The 20,412-nt window shown below is 58.0% G+C and overlaps 9 protein-coding genes across 9 annotated transcripts; 5 read left to right on the forward strand and 4 right to left on the reverse strand.

Moving 5' to 3' along the window:
- Nucleotides 1–926: 926 nt before the first annotated feature.
- On the forward strand, nt 927–1,496 carry CMQ_975 (uncharacterized protein; the record flags this gene model as incomplete). The annotated part of the gene is made up of 1 exon (XM_014318054.1): nt 927–1,496. The coding sequence occupies one exon, from the start codon at nt 927–929 to the stop codon at nt 1,494–1,496; it is 570 nt and encodes a 189-aa protein (XP_014173529.1).
- A 931-nt stretch (nt 1,497–2,427) lies between these two features.
- Nucleotides 2,428–3,717, reverse strand: CMQ_1288 (arginase family protein; the record flags this gene model as incomplete). The annotated part of the gene is made up of 3 exons (XM_014318367.1): nt 2,428–2,652; nt 2,713–3,171; nt 3,244–3,717. The coding sequence occupies 3 exons, from the start codon at nt 3,715–3,717 to the stop codon at nt 2,428–2,430; spliced, it is 1,158 nt and encodes a 385-aa protein (XP_014173842.1).
- Nucleotides 3,718–4,469: 752 nt separating this feature from the next.
- Nucleotides 4,470–7,803, forward strand: CMQ_1579 (major facilitator superfamily MFS-1; the record flags this gene model as incomplete). Its single annotated transcript, XM_014318658.1, has 4 exons — nt 4,470–5,900; nt 5,970–6,160; nt 6,735–7,591; nt 7,670–7,803. The coding sequence occupies 4 exons, from the start codon at nt 4,470–4,472 to the stop codon at nt 7,801–7,803; spliced, it is 2,613 nt and encodes an 870-aa protein (XP_014174133.1).
- A 19-nt stretch (nt 7,804–7,822) lies between these two features.
- Nucleotides 7,823–9,383, reverse strand: CMQ_520 (uncharacterized protein; the record flags this gene model as incomplete). The annotated part of the gene is made up of 3 exons (XM_014317599.1): nt 7,823–7,855; nt 7,978–8,980; nt 9,040–9,383. 3 exons carry the CDS (start codon nt 9,381–9,383, stop codon nt 7,823–7,825), a joined length of 1,380 nt encoding a protein of 459 aa, XP_014173074.1.
- On the forward strand, nt 8,107–9,081 carry CMQ_1209 (uncharacterized protein; the record flags this gene model as incomplete). Its single annotated transcript, XM_014318288.1, has 2 exons — nt 8,107–8,268; nt 8,788–9,081. 2 exons carry the CDS (start codon nt 8,107–8,109, stop codon nt 9,079–9,081), a joined length of 456 nt encoding a protein of 151 aa, XP_014173763.1.
- Nucleotides 9,384–9,730: 347 nt separating the features above from the next.
- CMQ_503 (cytochrome p450 monooxygenase) lies at nt 9,731–11,395 on the reverse strand (the record flags this gene model as incomplete). The annotated part of the gene is made up of 1 exon (XM_014317582.1): nt 9,731–11,395. One exon carries the CDS (start codon nt 11,393–11,395, stop codon nt 9,731–9,733), a length of 1,665 nt encoding a protein of 554 aa, XP_014173057.1.
- Nucleotides 11,396–12,257: 862 nt separating this feature from the next.
- CMQ_445 (homogentisate-dioxygenase) lies at nt 12,258–13,775 on the forward strand (the record flags this gene model as incomplete). The annotated part of the gene is made up of 1 exon (XM_014317524.1): nt 12,258–13,775. One exon carries the CDS (start codon nt 12,258–12,260, stop codon nt 13,773–13,775), a length of 1,518 nt encoding a protein of 505 aa, XP_014172999.1.
- A 594-nt stretch (nt 13,776–14,369) lies between these two features.
- On the forward strand, nt 14,370–17,928 carry CMQ_699 (n-carbamoylsarcosine amidase; the record flags this gene model as incomplete). The annotated part of the gene is made up of 3 exons (XM_014317778.1): nt 14,370–16,672; nt 17,109–17,700; nt 17,794–17,928. The coding sequence occupies 3 exons, from the start codon at nt 14,370–14,372 to the stop codon at nt 17,926–17,928; spliced, it is 3,030 nt and encodes a 1,009-aa protein (XP_014173253.1).
- A 198-nt stretch (nt 17,929–18,126) lies between these two features.
- CMQ_1096 (major facilitator superfamily transporter multidrug resistance) lies at nt 18,127–20,003 on the reverse strand (the record flags this gene model as incomplete). Its single annotated transcript, XM_014318175.1, has 6 exons — nt 18,127–18,321; nt 18,371–18,459; nt 18,525–19,084; nt 19,138–19,253; nt 19,309–19,565; nt 19,622–20,003. 6 exons carry the CDS (start codon nt 20,001–20,003, stop codon nt 18,127–18,129), a joined length of 1,599 nt encoding a protein of 532 aa, XP_014173650.1.
- Between the last annotated feature and the right edge of the window lie 409 nt (nt 20,004–20,412).

The raw sequence follows: 20,412 nt of genomic DNA on the forward strand, positions 1-20,412 counted from the left end.
ACAAGGACGGGCAATACGAGGTTTCCTTTTTGTAGAGAAAATAAGCAACATATGTAGTTGTAGTCCGTACTCCGTGCGGAGTAGACATCCTGTTTTGGCTGCGAAAACGCCACCAGGACACGAGAATGACGTCGTGGGGCGAGTTTTTCAGCTAGACGGTGTGCGCTAGCCTCTTGGAGTGGCAATAAAGAGTGAACCGGTGACATGGGTTTTGTAGGAACTCGTGCGGAGTACTCGTATGCGGATGCGATTTTCGTGAATGGCCTCCTTTTGGGTGTTGTGCAGAGTAGTTCGTGACAATTCTTGGTAGGATGCAGATGCGCCATCGCTTGTTCCGTAGTTCGCAGATCAAATAGGGGGGAATCTCGGCGTTTGCGGAACTTGCTATATTTTTAGACAAATTCCCAAATTAACACCATCTCCACTTCCTTTCCTGCATAGGGCGATCGGCAGCCTACGGATCCGACCGGTGTGGCGTCAAAGTCACGTTACTCTAACCGTCATCAAGTCAGCAGTTATACTCTGTATGTTGTACACTGCAAAAGGCCGTCAACGTGATTGGGCTCTTGGGCAAGAAGGCGCACATACCGGGCCGAGTTATGCATGCTCAACAGCTCTTCAGCACCTTGACTGCCTGGCTTCATTGCCCACAACGTTTAGCTCCATCTCCACTAATGATCGACAGGTTTCGATCTGCATGAGCCTCAACGAAAAGACCGGGGCAGGAGGGTCAGACGGTCGTACGTCGTGGTCCAAAAGGGGAGAAGGAAGTTAAGTTTTGATTATAAAAGAAGAGTGATCTTCCCTAATTTCCATTCTTTCTTGCTTCCACCCTCACCCTCACTCTCATCTTCATCATCTGCATACTCTTTTGCCCATCCCTTCAAGCCCCGGACTTTACTCGCCCACTCTTAATATTCGTCATCATGCAGACCACTCTTCTCTCTCTTCTTGCCCTCTCGGCTGGCGCCCTCGCCGCCCCTGCAGCTTCCACCTCTGCACTCACCTGCTCGCAAAAGTCGGAGGGCTTTGCGTGGTATATCACTCGCTTCCAATACAGCGGCTCTGAAGTCTTCACCACGCCTTCCCACCAGAACGACAACGGTCAGGTGTCTTTCAACATCTCCAACCCGGCCCTTGTGCCCGGCCAAGCCTCGTCTGGGTGCTCTGCTCGCTCGTCTCAGATTCCGGACTATTTTTACGGCGACATTGTGTACGACTGCATTGACCCTCGCAACGACGCCTACACAAACACCACCTTCAAGTACAACGCTCCGAGTGGTCTCCTCAGCATCATGCAGACCTGGACTTGCTCCGACGCCAAGGATCCGGCCGTTTTCACTGCCTCCGGCTCTGTCAACCTCACACTGAGCTGCGGTGAAAGCACCTACAATAACAACAACTGGACAATTGGCCAGACCTACTCCAGCACCACCCAGGTCTGTGTGTCTCCGGACACCCCGGCTATGGCTTTCCAGATCTCTGCCGTTGCTTAAGCATGTAAAGGCCCGGCCTATTAAAGGTCATTTCTTGGGTTGTCAACCACGCGTGCTAGCGTACTTGTTCGCATTTGTACCCGTGCGAAAACGATTGGAAGCATTAGCATACACTAGATAATAATTCATATACACTGCCCAAACACAGATGCGACTATTAAAATAGTAGGAGATCCTAATAGACTAAATCGGTTTGCTGATTGGACCGAGGCACGTTTGAGTATAGAAAAGTTGTACAGAGTACTCCATAAGCGGCAGAAAGCAGAGTCTTAGTACATCTTGTCATCACGTGGCGGATCTTTTCCTGTCCTTTTGTTCATCTGACAAATTTGTTCGTCTATCCATCGCCTTATCTCTTCACTTCCTCTCGTTCGCACAATTGTCCGTCAAGGATCGAGCTTACGATGTACAACCAGTGAAGATGGCCGGTGGGCTATTAGAGGGCCTATTCGCTTTTATTTTACACTCGGGGCGCATTTGGGAGTTTTTCTTTTTACGGAGTACTGTTTGTGAGATGATGTGTAATACGTTGCGTGAAGTCTATGATACCCAATGACTAATATAAGAGACACATTTAATGGCAGTCTATAGTTCTAGGACCCAGGTGGCTTTGGACTGCCTTTCTATATATATTTTTGAACGTTGAGTAATTCGTAAAACTCTGCCTACTTACCTAATCTAGGTTCGGTAGGTTTCCTGATCACGGCTTGAGTAATTACTAATGCCGGGCTCTGAGAAAAGTGAGGAGAATGGGATATTTAACCGGTGGCTGTTGAGGGCAAATTATGCGTAACAAGGAGGACAACACCAGACCTGCACGAATGCAGTTGTCTTTTTGTAAGATGTACTTAACCCTGTCCGACTCTCTGAGCTGCTTGCGTTATTCTAATTTCTGCTTCTAATACGCTACCTGTACTCAACTACTAAGCCATCAGTCCTTATTAGTAACAGGTACAGCCACCATGAGCCCAATCAGACTACGAGCCACCTCGGCAGCTGCCAGACAAGTCGTCTCGCCTGTGTTATCGTAGGCCGGCGCCACCTCGACAACGTCTGCTCCAATGACCTTTAGTCCGATGAGGCCATCGAGGATAGTCAGAAGTTCGCGAGTAGTCCAGCCGCCTGGCTCGGCCGTGCCGGTAGCCGGGGCGTAGGCCTATTAGTCAGCAAGAGGTCGTTAAGAGGGGATGACTAGGAAGTGGAAGGCAACACGCACTGGATCTAGGACATCGATATCGACGGTGATATAGACCTTGCTGTCACCAACGCGATTCTTGAGCTTGTCTATGACACCCTGCGTGCCGAGTGCATCAATGTCGCGGGCCGTGACAATGTCGAAGCCGCATTGAACGTCGTTATTGAGATCGCGATGCTGCGTCCCAAGCGGCGCGCGGATACCGGCGTGGATGGACGAGTCATTGGAGATAAGACCCTCCTCGTGGGCAATGTGCAGAAAGGTACCGTGGTTGACGGAGGCGTAGTCGGTGATGCCGCCGCCAGAGGCGGTGGGATCCCAGGTGTCGATGTGCGAGTCAAAGTGGATCACACTTACGACACCCCAGTACTCGTAGGTGGAGCGCAGAGCGGCCAGGGTGATGGTGTGGTCGCCACCTAGCATCATGACGCGCGGAATGGTGGCAATGGAGGCATTGTTGGCTACGCGACCAGAGGTAATCTTTCAGACCAGTCAGCAGCGGCTTAGAGGACCGGGAAGCCGACAACAGGCTCTCTCTCTCTCTACACACACCTTGTGCGCTTTGACGAGCTGCTTCAGGGCCATGGTGTTGTCGACCACGGTCAGCGGTGCATTGCCGCAGTCGACCAGCTTGGCCCACTCCTTTAGCCGGTTGTGGCCCGAGTAGATGTTCCACGAGTGATTGGGACGTATGCGCCGGGAGCCATCTCGGATGCCGTGGGGACCAAAGCGGGCGCCTGGACGGTACGACGTAGCCGTGTCAAAGGGCGCGCCGAGGACGGCAATGTCGTACTTCTCGACCTCGTCGTCGGTCTTGGAGGAGAAGCACGGAACGTACGGCAGGTGGGCAAACGAGGCGAGCCCGCCGACGGGATCTGTCGTCAGGTCGACATCGTCGTCTAAATCGACGTCGGAAGTCAGATGGAACTGTGTATGAGCAGCTGGCCCTCGGATGGCGGCAACAGGTGGAAAGACGATCTCGCGGGCCTGGCTCACAGCCACGAGTAGGAGAAGGAACTTTGACATTGTGACGGGGTTGCCTCGCAATGCTACTTTGGCTGCCACACCTCTCATCAAATAGCAGCATAGACTGCCAGAAGACGGGCAGACCTGTGACGGTGGACGGTCTTTATCAGCTCTGATTTTATAAAACGCCGCAACAGCTCCGCTCCGCGGCGTTCAGATTGCCGATCTCCAAGCTGAATCCCGGCTAGTAAACCAGAATGGGTGGGGATAATGATAAGGTACCCGATGGCATGTCCATTTTGGGAGTGGCAGCCGGCCGCTAAGACGCTGTTGGCAGCGTTTCCCTAATCGACTGCAGTTGGCCGATGGGTTAGCAACATTGTATTTACGCTTTGTCTGAACAGGGTTACATTAAGTCTCTCCGCGGGTAACCCCGAGAGAAGGGAAATATACTATACTACTCCGTGCTCCGTATGTACTAAAGAATGTCGTTATCGTGCGCATATGTGCTCTATGGCGGATGTATGTCAACTCCCTGTCGGTCCATCTATGGGTACATATGGCCACTGCGAAGTCGTAGTGAGCAGATAGGCAGTTGTTCGCGTTGTTGTCAGCACCCAACGAGTGCTCGGCGTATCTGCCATAATCTGCGTGCTGGTTTCCTATATAGCTGTCGTAGATTTCCGGCTGCTTCTATTGAAGCAAGATGCAACGACAACCCGGTTCTTCCGGCTTTCTGTCACTCCGTCCTCTCGTGTTCCCCTCTCACCTCCTTGTCTCCATCCTCCTCCCCAAAGGTCCAAGCCACCGTTATGGTGTCCGAGATAGCAAGCCGGACCTGGGATGACCCCCAATGGCCACCCGGCACGGTGCGGCTGGAGCTGATCAAGGCCGACCACAGCACCGAGATCGTGCTGCAGCCACGGCCGACGTCCGACCCCAACGATCCGCTAAACTGGCCGATGTGGCGCAAATACCTCAATTTTGGCCTCGCCGCCTTCTTCGCCCTCATGGTAGCGGCCCAGGTGTCGGCCACGACGCCGACCTGGGGACCGATGGGCGACGAGCTGCACTTTAGCGACGCAGTGCTCAACGACACCTATGCCATCGGCTGTGCCACGCTGGCGCTCGGCGGCTTCATGCTGATTCCGTTTGCGCTCAAGTACGGCCTGCGGCCAATCTACGTGCTGACCTGTCTGGCCCAGCTGGGCGTGATGATCTGGGCTGCCCGCACCGAGACGGCCGGCGACTGGTGGGGCGTCAACGCGGTGCAATGCTGGCTTGGATCGCTGGGTGAGTGCATGGTGCAGATGACCATCACAGACATCTTTTTTGTACACCAGCGCGGCCTGATGAACTCCATCTACGTGTGGGCCTACAGCTTCGGCGGCAACCTGGCGCCGGTGGCGGCCGGATACATCACCTACTCGCAGGGCTGGCGTTGGGTCTGGTGGTGGTGTGCCATCTTCTTCGCCGTCGAGACGGTCATCATGGTCCTAGGCTTCGAGGAGTCCAAGTTCGACTGGACCGCCGTTCCCATCTCGGGCCGACCGCTGGACGTCGAACAGATCGTCGACGACAAGACCGACGAGAAGGGAAGGCCATCGATAGGCGTGCGAATCCCCGATCTCGAGACCGACTCGCCTGATGCTGTGCCCTCCGAGTCAGATGCCTTTGCCAATGGCACTACCGTCGAGATCAACCAATCCATCCCGCGCAAACCGTACTGGAAGCGCCTCGTCTTCACCACCACCACTAAGGGTCCCTGGCAGCTGTTCGCCCGCCACGCCTACCAGCCCTTCATGATCATGTTCACCATCCCCGGTATCGGCTATATCTGCCTCGTTTATGCCGTCCTCCTCTCCTGGGGCACTGTCATGTCCGCTGCCCAAAGCACGTACATGATTGAGCCGCCCTACAACTTCGACTCCACTCAGATCGGCCTGATGAATCTGCCGCCGTTCATCGGAAACACCATCGGCACGCTGATAAGCGGCCCCCTCAGCGACTGGATCGTGCTCAAGCTGGCCAAGCGCAATGGTGGCATCTACGAGCCCGAAATGCGCCTGTGGATTATCCTGCCATTTATTCCCCTCCAGATCGCCGGGCCGTTCTGGTTCGGCTATGCCCTCCAGGACGGACAGTCCTGGGTCTCTGTCGCCTTCGCCACAGGCCTCACAAACTTTGCCCAGGCACCCATCACTAGCGTTTTGCTGACTTACATGCTCGATGCATACAACGAGGTAAGCAAGCCAGCTGTCTTCGAAACCGGAGGTAGATAGGACTATTCAGCTAACTTTCCTCCCTCCCAGATCATCGGCGACTCTCTTGTCGCTCTCACCTTCTCGAGAAACACGTTCAGCACCGTGTACGTCTTTGCCATGACGCCATGGATAGCGGCCGTTGGCATGTCCAACGTCTTCAACACGATTGGGGCCATCGGTGTCGTCGTTCTCCTCTTTGCCGGTGTGTTCATTTGGAAGGGGAAGCACTGGCGCTACCGGTATGCAAAGCAGTACCAGTATTATTCATTGCGGCAGTTCGATCCGCGGCCGATCAAGAATTGAGATTTAGGGTCAGGTGTTTGAATGACATCTGTGCCACAGAAAGAGAAGTGGTCATGAAAAGGTCTACCCCAAGAGACATATGCATTATGACAAAATACACGTACCATTACGCAGTCCTCTGAGTCGACAGGTTTATACTGAAAGCCCAACTGACAGCGACGATCGTAGTGGGGTAGAATGGGCGGTGACGAATGGCAGAAACATTGGAAAGGCCCTGTTGAAAGGGAAAACAGAGCTCACTACTCCGTAATAATGCTAGGACGTTCTAAAATCGATCAATAGGCCTCTATCCCAGTCTTACCACCTAACGTATCACCAGAGAGACAATGTTTACGCACGAATCGGAAGTCTGAAGACAAGCTTGCCTAATTATCGCCAAGGTTGCTCCAATTACCCCGCACAAGGCTGGGCCGCTTCTTCTGCTGCCTGTTGAAAATGGCCACCAATCTGCCTTTACCAGAGCGCGACTTGCCAGCTTCGGCTCTGATTGAATACCCGTATCGCTGGTAGCACGCTGGTCACGATGCCGAAAAACACCTACATCTTCGCGCCCAACCACTCTACCACGCCTGGTGGAGTCATCTGTCTTGGCCATGTCCTGGGCGATATCTCCAAGTTTGTGCCGATTAACCGCAACGACGTTGTGCCCATTGAGAACCCCAACTCGATCGGCCGAAAGCGTGGCTTTACTATGCGCCGGGCTCGGATGGCTAGCAGCAAACTGGGTATATTTGGTCAGATCTTCAGTCAGTTGGGCGTCGGTGTCGACGTCGGGATCAGCGCTAGCCGCAAGCGCACAGACATCCTTTCGGTCAACTGTCTTGACACCGAATCGTTCGATCCCACCGATGCCTACATTTCCGATACCATCAAGCTGCCCGAAATTGCCCTATTTCTCTCCGATACGCACTACAAGTACCCTCTGTACCTCATCACGGGGCTCAAGATTGCCCGCGATGGAGGCACCAGGCGAACAGCCAAGTACAAAAAAATCGATGCCGCTGGCAGTCCCGTGGGCAGCCCGCCTATGCTTCCCGCACCGGTCGGGGAGAGCTTGGGCGACGCGTCAGGCTCCGTAGGCTCTGCCTATGCGAGCTCGACCGATTTTATTCTAGCACTACGGGTGCTGAAGATCGCGTTCAGACATGGCCAGCTGCGGCATGCACCGTATATCAAAAAGGAGAAGACTACAATATTCAACAGCGACGACAGTGCTAGCGGCGATGGCAAAGGTGGCGAGGCTGCGAACTTTATGGTGACGGACGTCTCAATTGAAGACGTGGATGACGGAGAGGTACAGATTAAAGAGGTCGATTATGGTGATGATGACGTTTGGCTGATACCTGTGGCACAATACTGCGTGGAGAGTGAGTAACGGTCTGTAGAACTTATTTGCATTGTGGCGAAATGACAGGTCGTTGGAAATCGTGATTGAGTACACGTAGATCACGTTGGAGCTATTTTCCGGGAAGAGCCGCTTCTTATGGCCACCGTCGTTGGAGGTGGCTGCGAAGAGGATCATACCGGCGTCAGCGTCGCGGGCGATTCCAATGCTTCACACTCTGTCGCAGCAGCCTAAAAGACATGTATGTGTCGCATTACTTTTCCCGTGTCCATTCTATGGCCTGTGTCTGTGAGCAAATCGAATGAAAGGGAAAGTATTGCGAAAAGGAGGAAGACAAAAACCAAGAAGCTTGCTGTCTTACTCCGTACTTTTCGAATTTGCCCACTGAATTCGCTTTTACCAGCTTACTGGGATTACATAATCCTGCCATCCATTCTCAGTGTCTGCTTCCCGCCATTTGTCCATCCCTCCGATGACTCCTTCCGGTCCTACAAACCACTGGCTGTCCTCTATTTGTTTGAGCCATTCCCGCAAAACATGGGCAAGCCGCACGTCGTGCTGCTCACCAAATGGGATGTAGCCCGGCTGGTACAGATCAGAAAATGTGTCATGGGCTTGAACTACGGTGCCGCGAGCTTCTTTATTCTCTCCGAAGCGGGCTCCATCGGCTGTCCGCGCAAATCCACGAGCACCAATGCTGTAAGGAAGCACCAGTTTCGCACCGTCTTCAAATTCTACGCCAGCTTCTCGATCCGTGTAGGTTAAATACAGTCCGGAAGGGTAGCTTGGCATGACGCTGTAGGGCCAGCTGAAGGGAGGCTCAATTCTTGTGCCGCGATTTATCGTAGGAGCGGGAGCAACAAATGGAATTGCAGAATGGAATAACAGGACAGGTGGTATTGTCATTCGGCCTTCTTCATCGTCTTCGTCGCCGTCCTCAGATGCCCGAAACGGCTGGTTCGGAAACGTTTCAGCGGTAGGCACCTCTAAACCCGGGGCAATAAAGCAGAATCGTGGCTGGTGCGCGTGGCTAAAAAACGAACGCGCAAAACCGCGGGATAGATTGGCCGCGTCCATGGCTGCATCAGACAGGAGCGGCGCACGATCAGCCGAGACTGGTGGCTGTAAGGTCGGCGGCAATCGTGCTTCGATGGCATCGACCAGGCTGTTAAAAACCTCGGCGGTCTCCTTAAGCTGCCCCTCACTGTATGGATGTAGGATCCACGGGTCGTATTTGCTGTTGGGCACATCCACATGTTCGGGAACAGCCTGTACCTTGCCACTGTCAATCATTTCCAGCCAGGCATTCAGCACATCCTCCAGAGGATACCATTTCTGGCGACCGTTCTGCGTGATGCTCATGTCGTAGATAGACATTCGCATGATGGCTGGGTTCGTCTCCTGGTCGAACCTGTACCGTATTACTCAGCATTTCATTCTTATTCCAGAGGCCAAAAGCATGATACTCACACTACGCCTTCTGGGTGGGACGCTAAATTCGTGGCCGTGTAGAGGGTCAGGTACCGATAGGGACTGTCGCTATCCTTGGCTTCTATCTCGTGGGTGGTCCACATAGATTCGGGATAGGCCAGGCCATAAGCGTAGTAGAAGAAAGCGTGACCATTCCCACTACATTTCCACGCCTGCTCGAGGAAGGCCACGAGGGACGGCGAGAGCCGATGACGGACTGCCTCAGCCTTGTCTCCATGAAAGGCAAACCAGTTCTGGCGCACTGCAGGCTCAGACGTCCCCAAGCCAGCTTGGCCGATATCGAACAGCTGGTTGTGCAAGGTGGCGCACCGATTGACGTTCATCTCGTATGTTCAATGCCCGATGAGCTCGCAAGTTACTGCAGGACAGCGGATTGCGGAGTACTTATCCACAGACCCCGCAGAGTGGAGAATCAAAGATGTGGGGGCCGTTTGCATGAAGTACAGGGTGTTTTGCGGATGGCAACTTTGAGACATGCGTTGATGCAATTAAACTCTATGACTTTTGTTTCTATTTCCTAGACAACCATATTTGCCCCAATCAGAGACGTTGCAGCTTCCACGATGCGTCCGCTTTATCCATGATTACACAATAACATGCCGATGCCACAAGGCGCCAATTCCAGAAGTAAGACACAAGGGGTACACAAAGCCCCGCGAACAAAACTGCTCTACAACGCCTGCTGTGCGGCGGTCTCGACCACCTGGGCCCAAGTGTCGGAGCGCGGCGTGATGGTGCAGGGGAACGAGTTTGGGTGGCTGGTAAGGCCGTTGGTGACCTTGACGACGGGGATGATGTCCTGGCCGTCGGGGCCTTTGGCACGGCCAATGTCGAAGGCGGCGAGCATGGTGGCGACGACGATCCAGACGTTGGCCTCGGCGAGGTGCTGACCGACACAGATGCGGCGACCGAAGCCAAATTGGCCGACTGGCAGGGGCTCACCGCGGCCGCCCTCCTCGACAGACGCAAACCGATCGGGCTCGAAGCGGTCGGGGTTCTGGTAGACGCGCTCGTCGTGGGTCATGGCGCGTGCGTTGGCATAGACGAAACTGCCCTTGGGGATGAACATGCCGTCATACACGTCGTCCTCGAGGGCGCGGTGCGGCACGCCGACCGGCGACACCGGACACCAGCGCAGCGTCTCCTGCACGATGAGGTCGATGTAGCGCAGCGCCGGCCGATCGGAAAACGTCGGCAGGCGACGGGTCTTGCCGTCAGGGCTGACGAGCACGGCATCCAGCAGGCCCTGGGCCTTGGCCTGCACCTCGGGCTGCAGCACCATGTTGAGAACAAAGACGACCAGGGTCGACCAGGTGGTGTCCTGGCCAGCCGCATAGACAGCGCCGGCTGCGCCCTTGATGTCGTCCACCGAGAGCTCTGTGTTGGCAGGAAGCACGCCGGCCTCTAGCTGAGCTTGGCGCTGCGCCAGCAGGGCCGCGATCAGGCTGTCCTTGTTGGGGGTCGTCTTTTCGGTCTTGGTCTTGGTCTTGGTCTCGGCCATGGTGCCGCCCTCCATATCGCCAGCCACGGCAGCAAAGGGCGCGTCGTGGATCTGCCGGATGGCCCAGCGCCAGTCGCGGGCAAACTGGAGAGAGCGGTCGCGCAGCAGCCAGCTGGGGAAGCTCTTGAACAGCGGGAAGAAGTCGACGAGCGTGCCGGCCGGAGCGCCGCCGTGGCCGAGGGCGTACGAGGCGTCGACGGCCATCTGCACGTACGGGTCCTTGTCGCTCTTGAGCGTGATGCCAAAACCGATGCCGAGAACGATGGCGGTGGCATAGCGACGCAGCACCTGCTCCCAGTCGGCCGGCGCGTGGAGCACGCCACGCATGGCCACGTGGGTCTCGCGCGTCTGCAGATCGCGGTAGACCTGGATGTTCGTCTTGGAAAAGGACCGCTGTAGGATCTTGCGGTGCATCCGGAACGCCTCGCCCCAGCGCAGAAACGTCAGCGTCTTGCGCCAGCCCATGACCTCGAAGAGGACAAAGCGCGGCCGGTCCGCGTACTTGGCCCCACGGCGGTCCAGCAAGTCCACCGCCGACTTGACGCTGTTGAGCACCACAATGTCCTGGCCTAGCACGTTGAAGTGCAGCACGTCCGACTTGAGTTCGCGCGCCCAGTTGGCGTATGCGTATTCTGGGTTGTCCGTCGGGATCACTCGCAGGTGGCCCAGGATTGGCTCGCCTTTGGGGCCTGGCGGCAGTGGCACGCCTTTGCGCCGGCTGCGCTGCCGTGCGGCCGCCAGTGCGAGCCAAAGCGCCGACGCCGCCACGGCCACAAGCAGCAGCACCGCCACGTTCGGCTGGCCTGGCACCATAAGCTCTTGGATGAGGGCCATGGTGTGTGGGGGTGTGTGAACGGTAGGAAGGAGGGGTCGGGAACGGAGGGAGGGGTAGGAGCACGGTGGTCTGAGCAGGACCCGAGAGTGGCCAGGTGTCGCTGCCTTGGCTTCCTCGCTGTCTGTTCGAGGTCGATTGTAGTCTGACTGCAAGTCAAAGCACGACTCAACCCTGCTGCCCCTCGCCGGAACTTGTCTTGTATTTGTTCGGTCCCCGGCCGCTGCTAGCTGACAAAATGGCCAGCATGATAGGTTTCGTCTTCCGGCAGGCAACGCGGAATGCTCAAAGTTTGCTCCAGCTGCGAAAGTTGGATAAAAGACGCCGGCTTGCGCTGCCGGGAAAGCTCCACTCGTTTCTCTGGTTCTGCCGCTTTAGTGCGTCGCCGTCGGGTGAGCAGGTGGGCTGGCAAAGGCCTCGTTGCCGACCAGCTGCCTGCCAGCTGTCTGCCGCCTCTGCCGGACTGCCGCCCCGCTTTCGTGCTCTGCCGGTCCCAATCGCCGCCCCCGCTAGCGCTGGTCCACTGTTCAGCCATTTGCCTGCCGGCTCAAGTCTTGGCTCTCGTTCTCTGCCACCACTGCGGCACGTTCGATCGTCGAGGGGGGTTACAGACGAAAGGACGGCACGCTGTGTCCGTGGTGGCCATTCGATTTTCCATTTTCGAGAGATACATATTCCCCGCAAGCCATCCGGGAGACGGCCAAGACGCCTTCAACACACTGCAAGGGAGAGTTGATTCGGTCACCATCTCATTGCCTTTCGTCATCTTTTATCCCAGCTATTTTGTCCCCATCGCTTTGCGCCCCCCTCCGCCACACACCCTCCGACCGCTGTCGTTTCGCCTGCCTTTTCCGCCCACGCACGATGCTTGGCACGTCTGCCCAGACGGCCTTTGCGTCGGAGCCGTCGGCTGCCGACCCGTACCGTTACCAGAGCGGCTTCGGCAACCGGTTTGCGTCCGAGGCAGTGCCGGGCGTGCTGCCTCGCGGCGGCCAGAACTGTCCGCAGCGCTGTCGGTTCGACCTGTATTCGGAGCAGCTCAACGGGTCGTCGTTTGTCAGCGCGCGCCAGACGCTGCAAAACGTGTGGATGTACCGCATCTGGCCGTCGGTGGCCCATGGCCCCGTGCGGCCGGCCCCCGAGATCAACCCCCATGTGCAGGCCTGTTTCCTGCCGCTGAACCCCAAGGTCGGTTTCGTGGCCGAGCAGCGGGCGTGGAACCCGTTGAGCGTGGCCGCCGCGTCGGCCGGCAGTACCGACTTTGTGGCCGGCCTGCGCACCGTGGCCGGCCAGGGTGACCCGACGATGAAGACCGGCATTGCCGTGCACGTGTATGCGGCCGACACGTCCATGGGCCGACGTGCCTTTTGCAACAACGACGGCGACATAATGATCTTGCCCCAGGAGGGCCGCCTCGACATCCAGACCGAGCTGGGCTCACTCATGGTGCGGCCTGGCGAGCTGGTCGTCCTGCAGGCCGGGATCAAGTTCCGCGTCGGCCTGCCGGATGGGCCTAGCCGCGGCTACGTGCAGGAGATCTTTGGCGCGCACTACGAGCTGCCCGAGCTCGGCCCCATCGGGTCCAACGGCATGGCTCTGCCCCACGACTTTGAGAGCCCCGTGGCCGGCTTCGCGGTCGACGAGGCCGACTGGGAGATCGTCTACAAGATGGCCGGCAGCCTGCACGCCTGCCACCAGCCGCACACGCCCTTTGACGTCGTCGCCTGGCGCGGCAACCTGGTGCCGTACAAGTACGCCACCGAGAAGTTTGTCAATGTGGCCAACGTCGAGCGCGACCAGGCCGACCCGACCGTGTACTGCGTCCTGACGGCTCGTTCGGCCATCCCGGGCGTCTCCCTGACCGACTTCCTCATCTTCACGCCCAAGTGGATTGCCACCAGCAACACCTTCCGGCCGCCCTACTATCACCGCAACATGTCGACCGAGGTCATGGGCCTGCTGTACGGCAAGTACGGTGGCAGCAGTCACGTGCTCGAGCCCGGTGGATTGTCCTATGAGGCTGCCTACATGCCGCACGGTGAGACGTACGAGACCTGGGTCGACGCGACCTCGGCTGAGCTGCGGCCTGTCCGTGTCTGCGAGGACACCGTCGCGTTCATGTTCCACATCAGCGTGCCCCTGCTGCTGACCGACTGGGCCGAGCACGGCGAGGGTGCCCGGCAGCTGCACCCCAGCCCGGCCGAGCCATGGGCCAAGGCCAAGGCGCCCTTCCTCGACCGCCTGGCCGAGGTCGACGACGTGCTCGCTGCTGCCGGTCTGCCGAAGCTGAGCAGGCCAGCCCAGGCAAAGACCAACGGGGTCAATGGGGTGAAGGCGGTTAACGGAGTAAAAGCTGCTAATGGCGTCAACGGGACGTCGTAGTGGCACGGAGAACATGGGCTGCTGTGTACTGAATACAGATTGTTAATGAAATGCATACACTTATGAGACGCATGTTATGCCCACTAGTATTGTGGAGAATTACTCGGAACTTGCCATGATCACGTGCGATTTGATTAGAGGCACCTACTTCGTACTCCTTACTCCTCTTCACATGCCCCGGGTCGTACTCCGTAATCCCGAGCCAGTACTACGTTGTATGGCAATAAGTGCAAAGATCTTGACCTCCAGTTTCATTTCCGTTATACGATGTGATTACATTGAACTAACCAGATTAGTCACGTAACTTTGCCATGCATTATGGGGCCATGTCTTACCGCCTTGGCGAAATGCACACAATTGGTTGAATGGCAGGAATGAAACTTTTGTCTACTCCGTACTTCGTACGGAGTACATCACCACTCTGACACCCCTGGGTTGCCACTTGCCGGCTGTGGGCAGTGGAGCCCTTTGACGATAAGGTTGCCGGCCGGCAATGACGGATAGCCCCCCCTGCGTGGGATGAAAGCATAGCGACCTCTCTCGAACAATGTCGACGCCCTTCGACTTATCCTCCACAACTGCAGACAGGCAAATATGCGGGCCGACGAGACTGCCGTCTTGCCAGGCTCCACGATGAGTGCATCCCCAGGTTTGAGCCAAAGCGCTGGGACCGGCACTATGACCGGCAGCGCAGCGATGGGACAGGCAGAAGTGCAGCAGGTTCGACAGGTACAGATGCATGCAAGCTATCAGCCTCAATCTCAGCCACAGCAGCTAGATTCGGTGGCTCAGGTCCAAGCTCTGGTCCAGGCCCAGGCTCAAGCTCAGGCAGAGACACAACCGCCGCGACGACGTGCGGGTGTGGCCTGCCGGCGCTGCCGCCGACAACGGACAAAGTGTCTGCATCAGCAAGGTCAGGCGCCCTGCGACTCGTGTGCGGCCGCTGGAGCAGCTGTGGCGGCGACGTGCAGCTTTCCCACGCGTGGCGAGAAGGACACGGACCGACTATTCCGGCGGCGCAACAACGGCCAGCTGATCGGCCAGGACGGCCTCGTCAGCCGGCTATCGTCGAGCCCTCCGGACCGCATGTCGACTGCATCGCCACGGCCACCGCCATCGCCACCGCAGTCGTCCTGCACGAGCACGACGTCAGCAGCCATCATCACTACCGCCACGGCCAGCACGACCGCGCCCTCCTTCCCGCCACATGACGAGATCGTCGAGGGCTGCAAGGTCTTCATGTCGTCGTACTTCCAGCTCGGCTTCCTGCCCAAGGCCGTCTTTCTCGAGCGACTGCACCGCCACCCCGAGACGGCCAGCCGGTTCCTGCTGGCCAGTATGCTGACCATCTCGTCGCGCTTCACGCCGGTGCTGGTGCGGCGCTACGGCTCGCCCGCGGCCACGACCGAGTTCTTCTTGGCGACCGCCCGTGACATGGCCGCCGCTCACGACAACATGTACCGGCCGTCGCTCGAGCGGACGCAGGCGTTCTTCCTGCTGGCCATTGCCGAGTGGGGCAACGGCGACCGTGACCGCAGCTCCGTGCACATGGGCGTGGCCGTGCGCATGGCCGCACTGCTCAAGCTGCACCGCGAAGAGGCCTACGTGCTGCCGCCGACCGCATCGTCAGACCAGATCGTGCGCGCCGAGTCGGCCCGCCGCACCTTTTGGATGATCATGAGCCAGGAGAACCTGCACGCCGGCCACATGACGCCGGCCCCGTTCGCGCGCGAGGACATCTCAGCCTGCCTTCCGTGCGACGAGGCCGACTTTGCCTTTGGCATCCTGCCGTCGGCCGCTACCCACAACGAGCGCGCCGCTCTAGCTGGCACCTTGCCAGCTCTGCGTCGTCCCGAGCTGGCTTCGCTGCCGAACCGCTGCCTCTTTGCCACCCTGATCCAGGCCCACGATCTATGGGGCCGCGTGGCGCGCTGCACCGCCAGCGAGCCGTGTCCGTGGGAGCCCGACAGCAGCTTCCGCGATCTCACCGAGGCCCTGCGCCTCTGGGAAGACGCCATCCCGGCTCGCCATCGCTGGAGCGTCTGGAATTTGCGCGGCTGGTGCGCCGAGTCCCTGCACCTCGCCTACCTCTCCGTCGTCATGGTCGTCCGACTCGGCAACATCGTCATTCGCCGCATCTACCTCGAGCGCATCATCAAGGCCCTCGATGCTGACGACGACGACAGCAACAGCGACAGGACCGCCTCTGCCTTCTGGCAGACCGTCTCTTACGACCTCTTTGCCAACGTGCTCGAGCTGCACGAGCAGGTCGACGCCTACGCCCGCATGCGCATGCGTGACGAGGGCTTTCCCGCCATCCTCGTCTTCTGCGCCTACATGTGCGGCTCCCTGACGTCCTACCTCGGCCGTCACCCCCGTCTCTGTCCGCACATCTCGCCTGCCGAGGCCCAGGACATGTCGCGTGGTGCTATCAAGGTCCTCAGCGAGCTGCAGCCGGCCTGGCCGACAAGCGCCAAGTGGCACCAGGGCCTACAGCAGGCCTCTCATGCTGACGCTGCTGCTGCTGCCGCTGCTGCTGTCGTCTTGGAAGCCCCTCCACCTTCTCCTGCAGCCGCGGCCACACGAACGAACTACGCTGGCGAGACGTCTACGTGCATTGCCACGATGCACGACGAAGGCGCCGCCCTCGAGAGACACCCCTTTTCTGTCTCTGTCGTGCAGGCACCTACGCCTCTGCCTCCGCGGCCATGGGATGGCAACACCCCACGCGAGCGCAACGGTGGCTTTGAGATTGTGCCCGGCAGCTTCTCCTTGGCTGACAACGTCAACAGCTCCTACGCCATCTTCCCACCGCTCGACCCCTTCCTCGACGATCATTTCAGCGCCGAAGTGACCGCCTTTCTTGGTGGCGACTTCCAATACGGTCTGCTGGACATGTGAGAGCACATGTGAGAGGCCATGAAACGAGAGAGACAGCGTGTTTTACTGGCGTTTAGGCGTTCAGTGACGCAAGATAGATACGGGTTACTAGACTTATACATTCACATGATTCATAATTTGGCTCAGCACGTTTTTACTTATCTAGTACGGAGTAGAAATCGGCTTGTTAACAAGTGTCAGTGTTAATGCCGACTTTAACCGTTTACAATCTGCCTTATTCTGCCTCGTGACAAACTCTATCTAGAGCCGAACTCGGCCAATGAAGCTTACGCTAATCAATTCTTGCCACAGCCTCTGGACCCGCTGTGTTGCCGGATTAGAAGCGTCTGTCGGCAGAGATTGGGCCCGCGTGTCGGCAAGTCTGCTTAGTCATCATGGAGACGAGAGAGGGCATTAAGACAACCCTGCAAGCCCCAACGTCGCTCTGCCCAGGTGCCGTCTCCGCACCTCACACACGCAACCGACGCAGACGAGATCGACCATGGCCGCCATCACGCACGAGGAGTCTGCCTCATATGCGGCGTCGGGCTACGGTGGCCGCATGGGCTGGGGCGCACGCCCGGCCCTGGTGCTGATCGACATGTGCAAGGCGTACTGGACGGCGGGCTCGCCGCTGGACCTGTCGGCCTTTGCCGAGGCCGTGGCCGTGCCGGAGAGCGCGGCGCACCTGGTGGCGGCGGCGCGGGCAGGCGGTGTGCCGGTGCTCTGGACGGCGGTCGAGTACACGGACGCCGACATGGCTGATGCCGGACTCTTCTGGCACAAGGCCAAGACGCTGGCCGTCTGGCAGGTCGGCGGCGCGCTACATCGCCGTGGCCTCGCCGACTGGGTCAGTCCGGACCTCACGCCGGGGCCCCGTGACGTCGTGGTCAAGAAAAAGTACCCCAGCGGCTTCTTCGGCACCACGCTGGCGACCGAGCTGCAGTGCCGCAACGTCGACACGGTCGTGCTTTGCGGCGTCAGCACCAGCGGCTGCGTGCGCGCAACCACGCTCGACGCCATGCAGTATGGCTTCCGTCCAATGGTATGTTGTCTTTATGGGTTCCGATTGGGAAGCATTTCCTTCCTTGTTTCCTTTTCTTGTTTCCTTTTTCTCGTTCTTCCCGCTAACAAACAGGTCGTTGCATCGGCATGTGGAGACCGCAGCAAAGCCATCCAGGAGGCCAACCTGTTCGACTTGGACTCCAAGTACGCCGATGTCGTCACCGAGGAGGACGCTGTAGCTCATCTGAAGGCAGGGTGGAAGGAGTAGATTCTAGAATAGTCTTGATTCAAAACAATACCCGACAAATCTCATATCCAATGCCAATGTTCCATTCTGTCTACTATGGTTTTAAATCCAAGTCTATATTAATCCCTGTGCTTTTATGACAACCATCATTATAATATGCCTTAGCTCAAAATGCAAATCAACCGTTCGTGTCAAACCCGTTTTTAGCTCTAAGAACTTCTACTCCATCTCCTTCGACTCCCTTTTCAGCCTCCAACGGGGTCCCATCCTCATCTCTACGTACATCAAAGGCAGGAGCAGAGTACAGATTGCTCCAAACAACACATATGTATACTCCGGCCCCAGCCGAGAAGTGGTCATCTTGTTAATGACAGCCACCAGTATAGCGGCCAGCAGGCATCGCACCAGGTTTGTCTGTCGGTCAGCATGGGACCTGGTGAGCAAGAGGGTGAAAGGAACATACGCAAGCCGTTGCTGAGGAGCTTCTCGTCTGCAGAATGTCGATGAGGAGCGTCATGGTCGTATTGAGGATGGAAATGGACGTGTAGCCGACTGGCTGGTTAGCAATGGTGGTCGATACGAGTGGATTTGCTGCCATAGCACGCTCGCGAACTTACGGACGACCTGGATGATCAGGAGGACAGCCAATGGGGCCTTGTAGCGGAGGCAGAAGCCCCAGGAGTAGACGCAGGCGGTGAAGATGACGAGGTGGATAGGCATGAGGCGCAGACGGGCGACCTCTTTGGGGAAGGGTACCTCGACGCCGGACGCATCGGAGGCAGCGTCCGTCTCACGCCTGAAGCGGGCGTGCTCACGGTCGAGCAGCTTGCCGGTCAGCGTGCTGCCGGCGATCATGCCGGCGCCGGTGGGCAGGTAGCAGAGGCCGATCTCGATCTCGGTCAGGTAGGGAAAGAGATCGGCAAAGGACGACGAGATAGTAGCAGTGATGGTATAGTTGACGGCATAGACCATGCCAGTGAAGGCAAGGCTGACGATGACGTCGGGATACGTCAGGATGACAAACGGGTTCATAGACGGGGGGCGCTGCTGCTGAAGAGTCGGTGATGGCGGCGATGGAGATCTGTTGCGGGCGACGATGGGAACGAGCGGCCGGTAGATGCCGCCAAGCTGGACACTGCCATTGCCGACGAGTCGCCGTAGGGTCTCAGGAAGGAAGCTGGCCTGTCAGGGTTGCATTCATGGCGCTGTTGCCAGACGGAGAGCACGTACCACAGGATAAAGACGAGACAGAGGGCGGCCAGAATGACGAGCGTCCAGAAGATGGCACGCCAGCCGAGCTTCTCGGCAATGATGCCGCCGATGGCGGGGCCAATGCACGGGGCAATCTGACGGTCAGCAGGTGGAGGGTAGAGTGCAGCAGACGATAGACGGTAGACATACCATGGGCCCGATGTTGAACATGCCAAAGAAGCCACCGCGCTCCTTGGGCGTGGAGATGTCGCCGACGACACCGGCGCCGAGGGCAATTGTGCTGGCACAGCCGGCAGCCTGGACGCAGCGCAAGAGGATGAGCAGCCAGAAGGCGCTGACGGGACAGAGGGCCAGGCCGATGCAGGAGCCGAGCAGGACGACCATGCAGCCCATCAGGACGGGACGGCGACCGAAGCGGTCGGACAGGGGGCCCCACAACATGGGGGCTGTTCGGTTAGCTGTGGCTGCTTCTGCGACTGCTTCCGCTTCATCTTTAGCTTACAGAGTCCCTGCATGACCAGGTAAGCCGTGACAGTCTGGTTGAGCGCGCTGGTGCTCTTGTGGAAGGCCTTGGCCATCTGCGGGATGGCTGGGAAGTAGATGTTGGCCGGCAGCGGGCTGTAGAAGCCGGCCACTGCGACCATGGCCACGAGGAACCATTTCTCGCGTCCGTTGTAGATGCTGTAGGGTGGCGCCGGCACCGGCTCCGTCTCGACCACCACGGCCGTCTCCTTGGTCTCGGACGGCATCATGTCCGACACCGGAGCCGGCCGCTCGACCGTCTCGCCAGCGACAGGCCCGTTGCTGTCGATGCTGGCTGCTGAGCCCGTGCTGGGCCTGCTCCAACCACCGCCCGTTCCGATGGATGTCCTGTTTTCTGCCATCTGGTCTGTCCGTCACATCAAGGAGGAAGGTCGGATGATGGTCGTATGGGGCCGTCGCAATGTCCTCTTTCTTCCGAACTTTTGAATCGGTCCATTTTCTTTTTCCGTCCCTCTCTCAATCTTATCCCTCTCTTTTTCTCCGTCGTCTCCATTCCCACGTTGCCCTGCCGGTCTCCGGTGAGGCCCAAGAGTGGATCCCAGAAAAAAAACAGCTGTCGGCTAGACTCCTAGCGGACCGGCAAGCCGGCAAAGCCAACGGGCAAAAGGCAACGCAAGTTTTGCCACCTCAATCCCCCCTGGCGCCTGTTATCAGTTGCCGTCCGTTTTGCTCAGCTGCAGATGGGTCCATTCGCTAGCCTTATCATGGCCCACCGACTGAGCGGAGCCGAACGCCATGCCGTATTTCTCA

This window comes from Grosmannia clavigera (genome assembly GCF_000143105.1).
Source record: "Grosmannia clavigera kw1407 unplaced genomic scaffold GCSC_140, whole genome shotgun sequence".
NCBI lineage: Eukaryota > Fungi > Ascomycota > Sordariomycetes > Ophiostomatales > Ophiostomataceae > Leptographium > Leptographium clavigerum.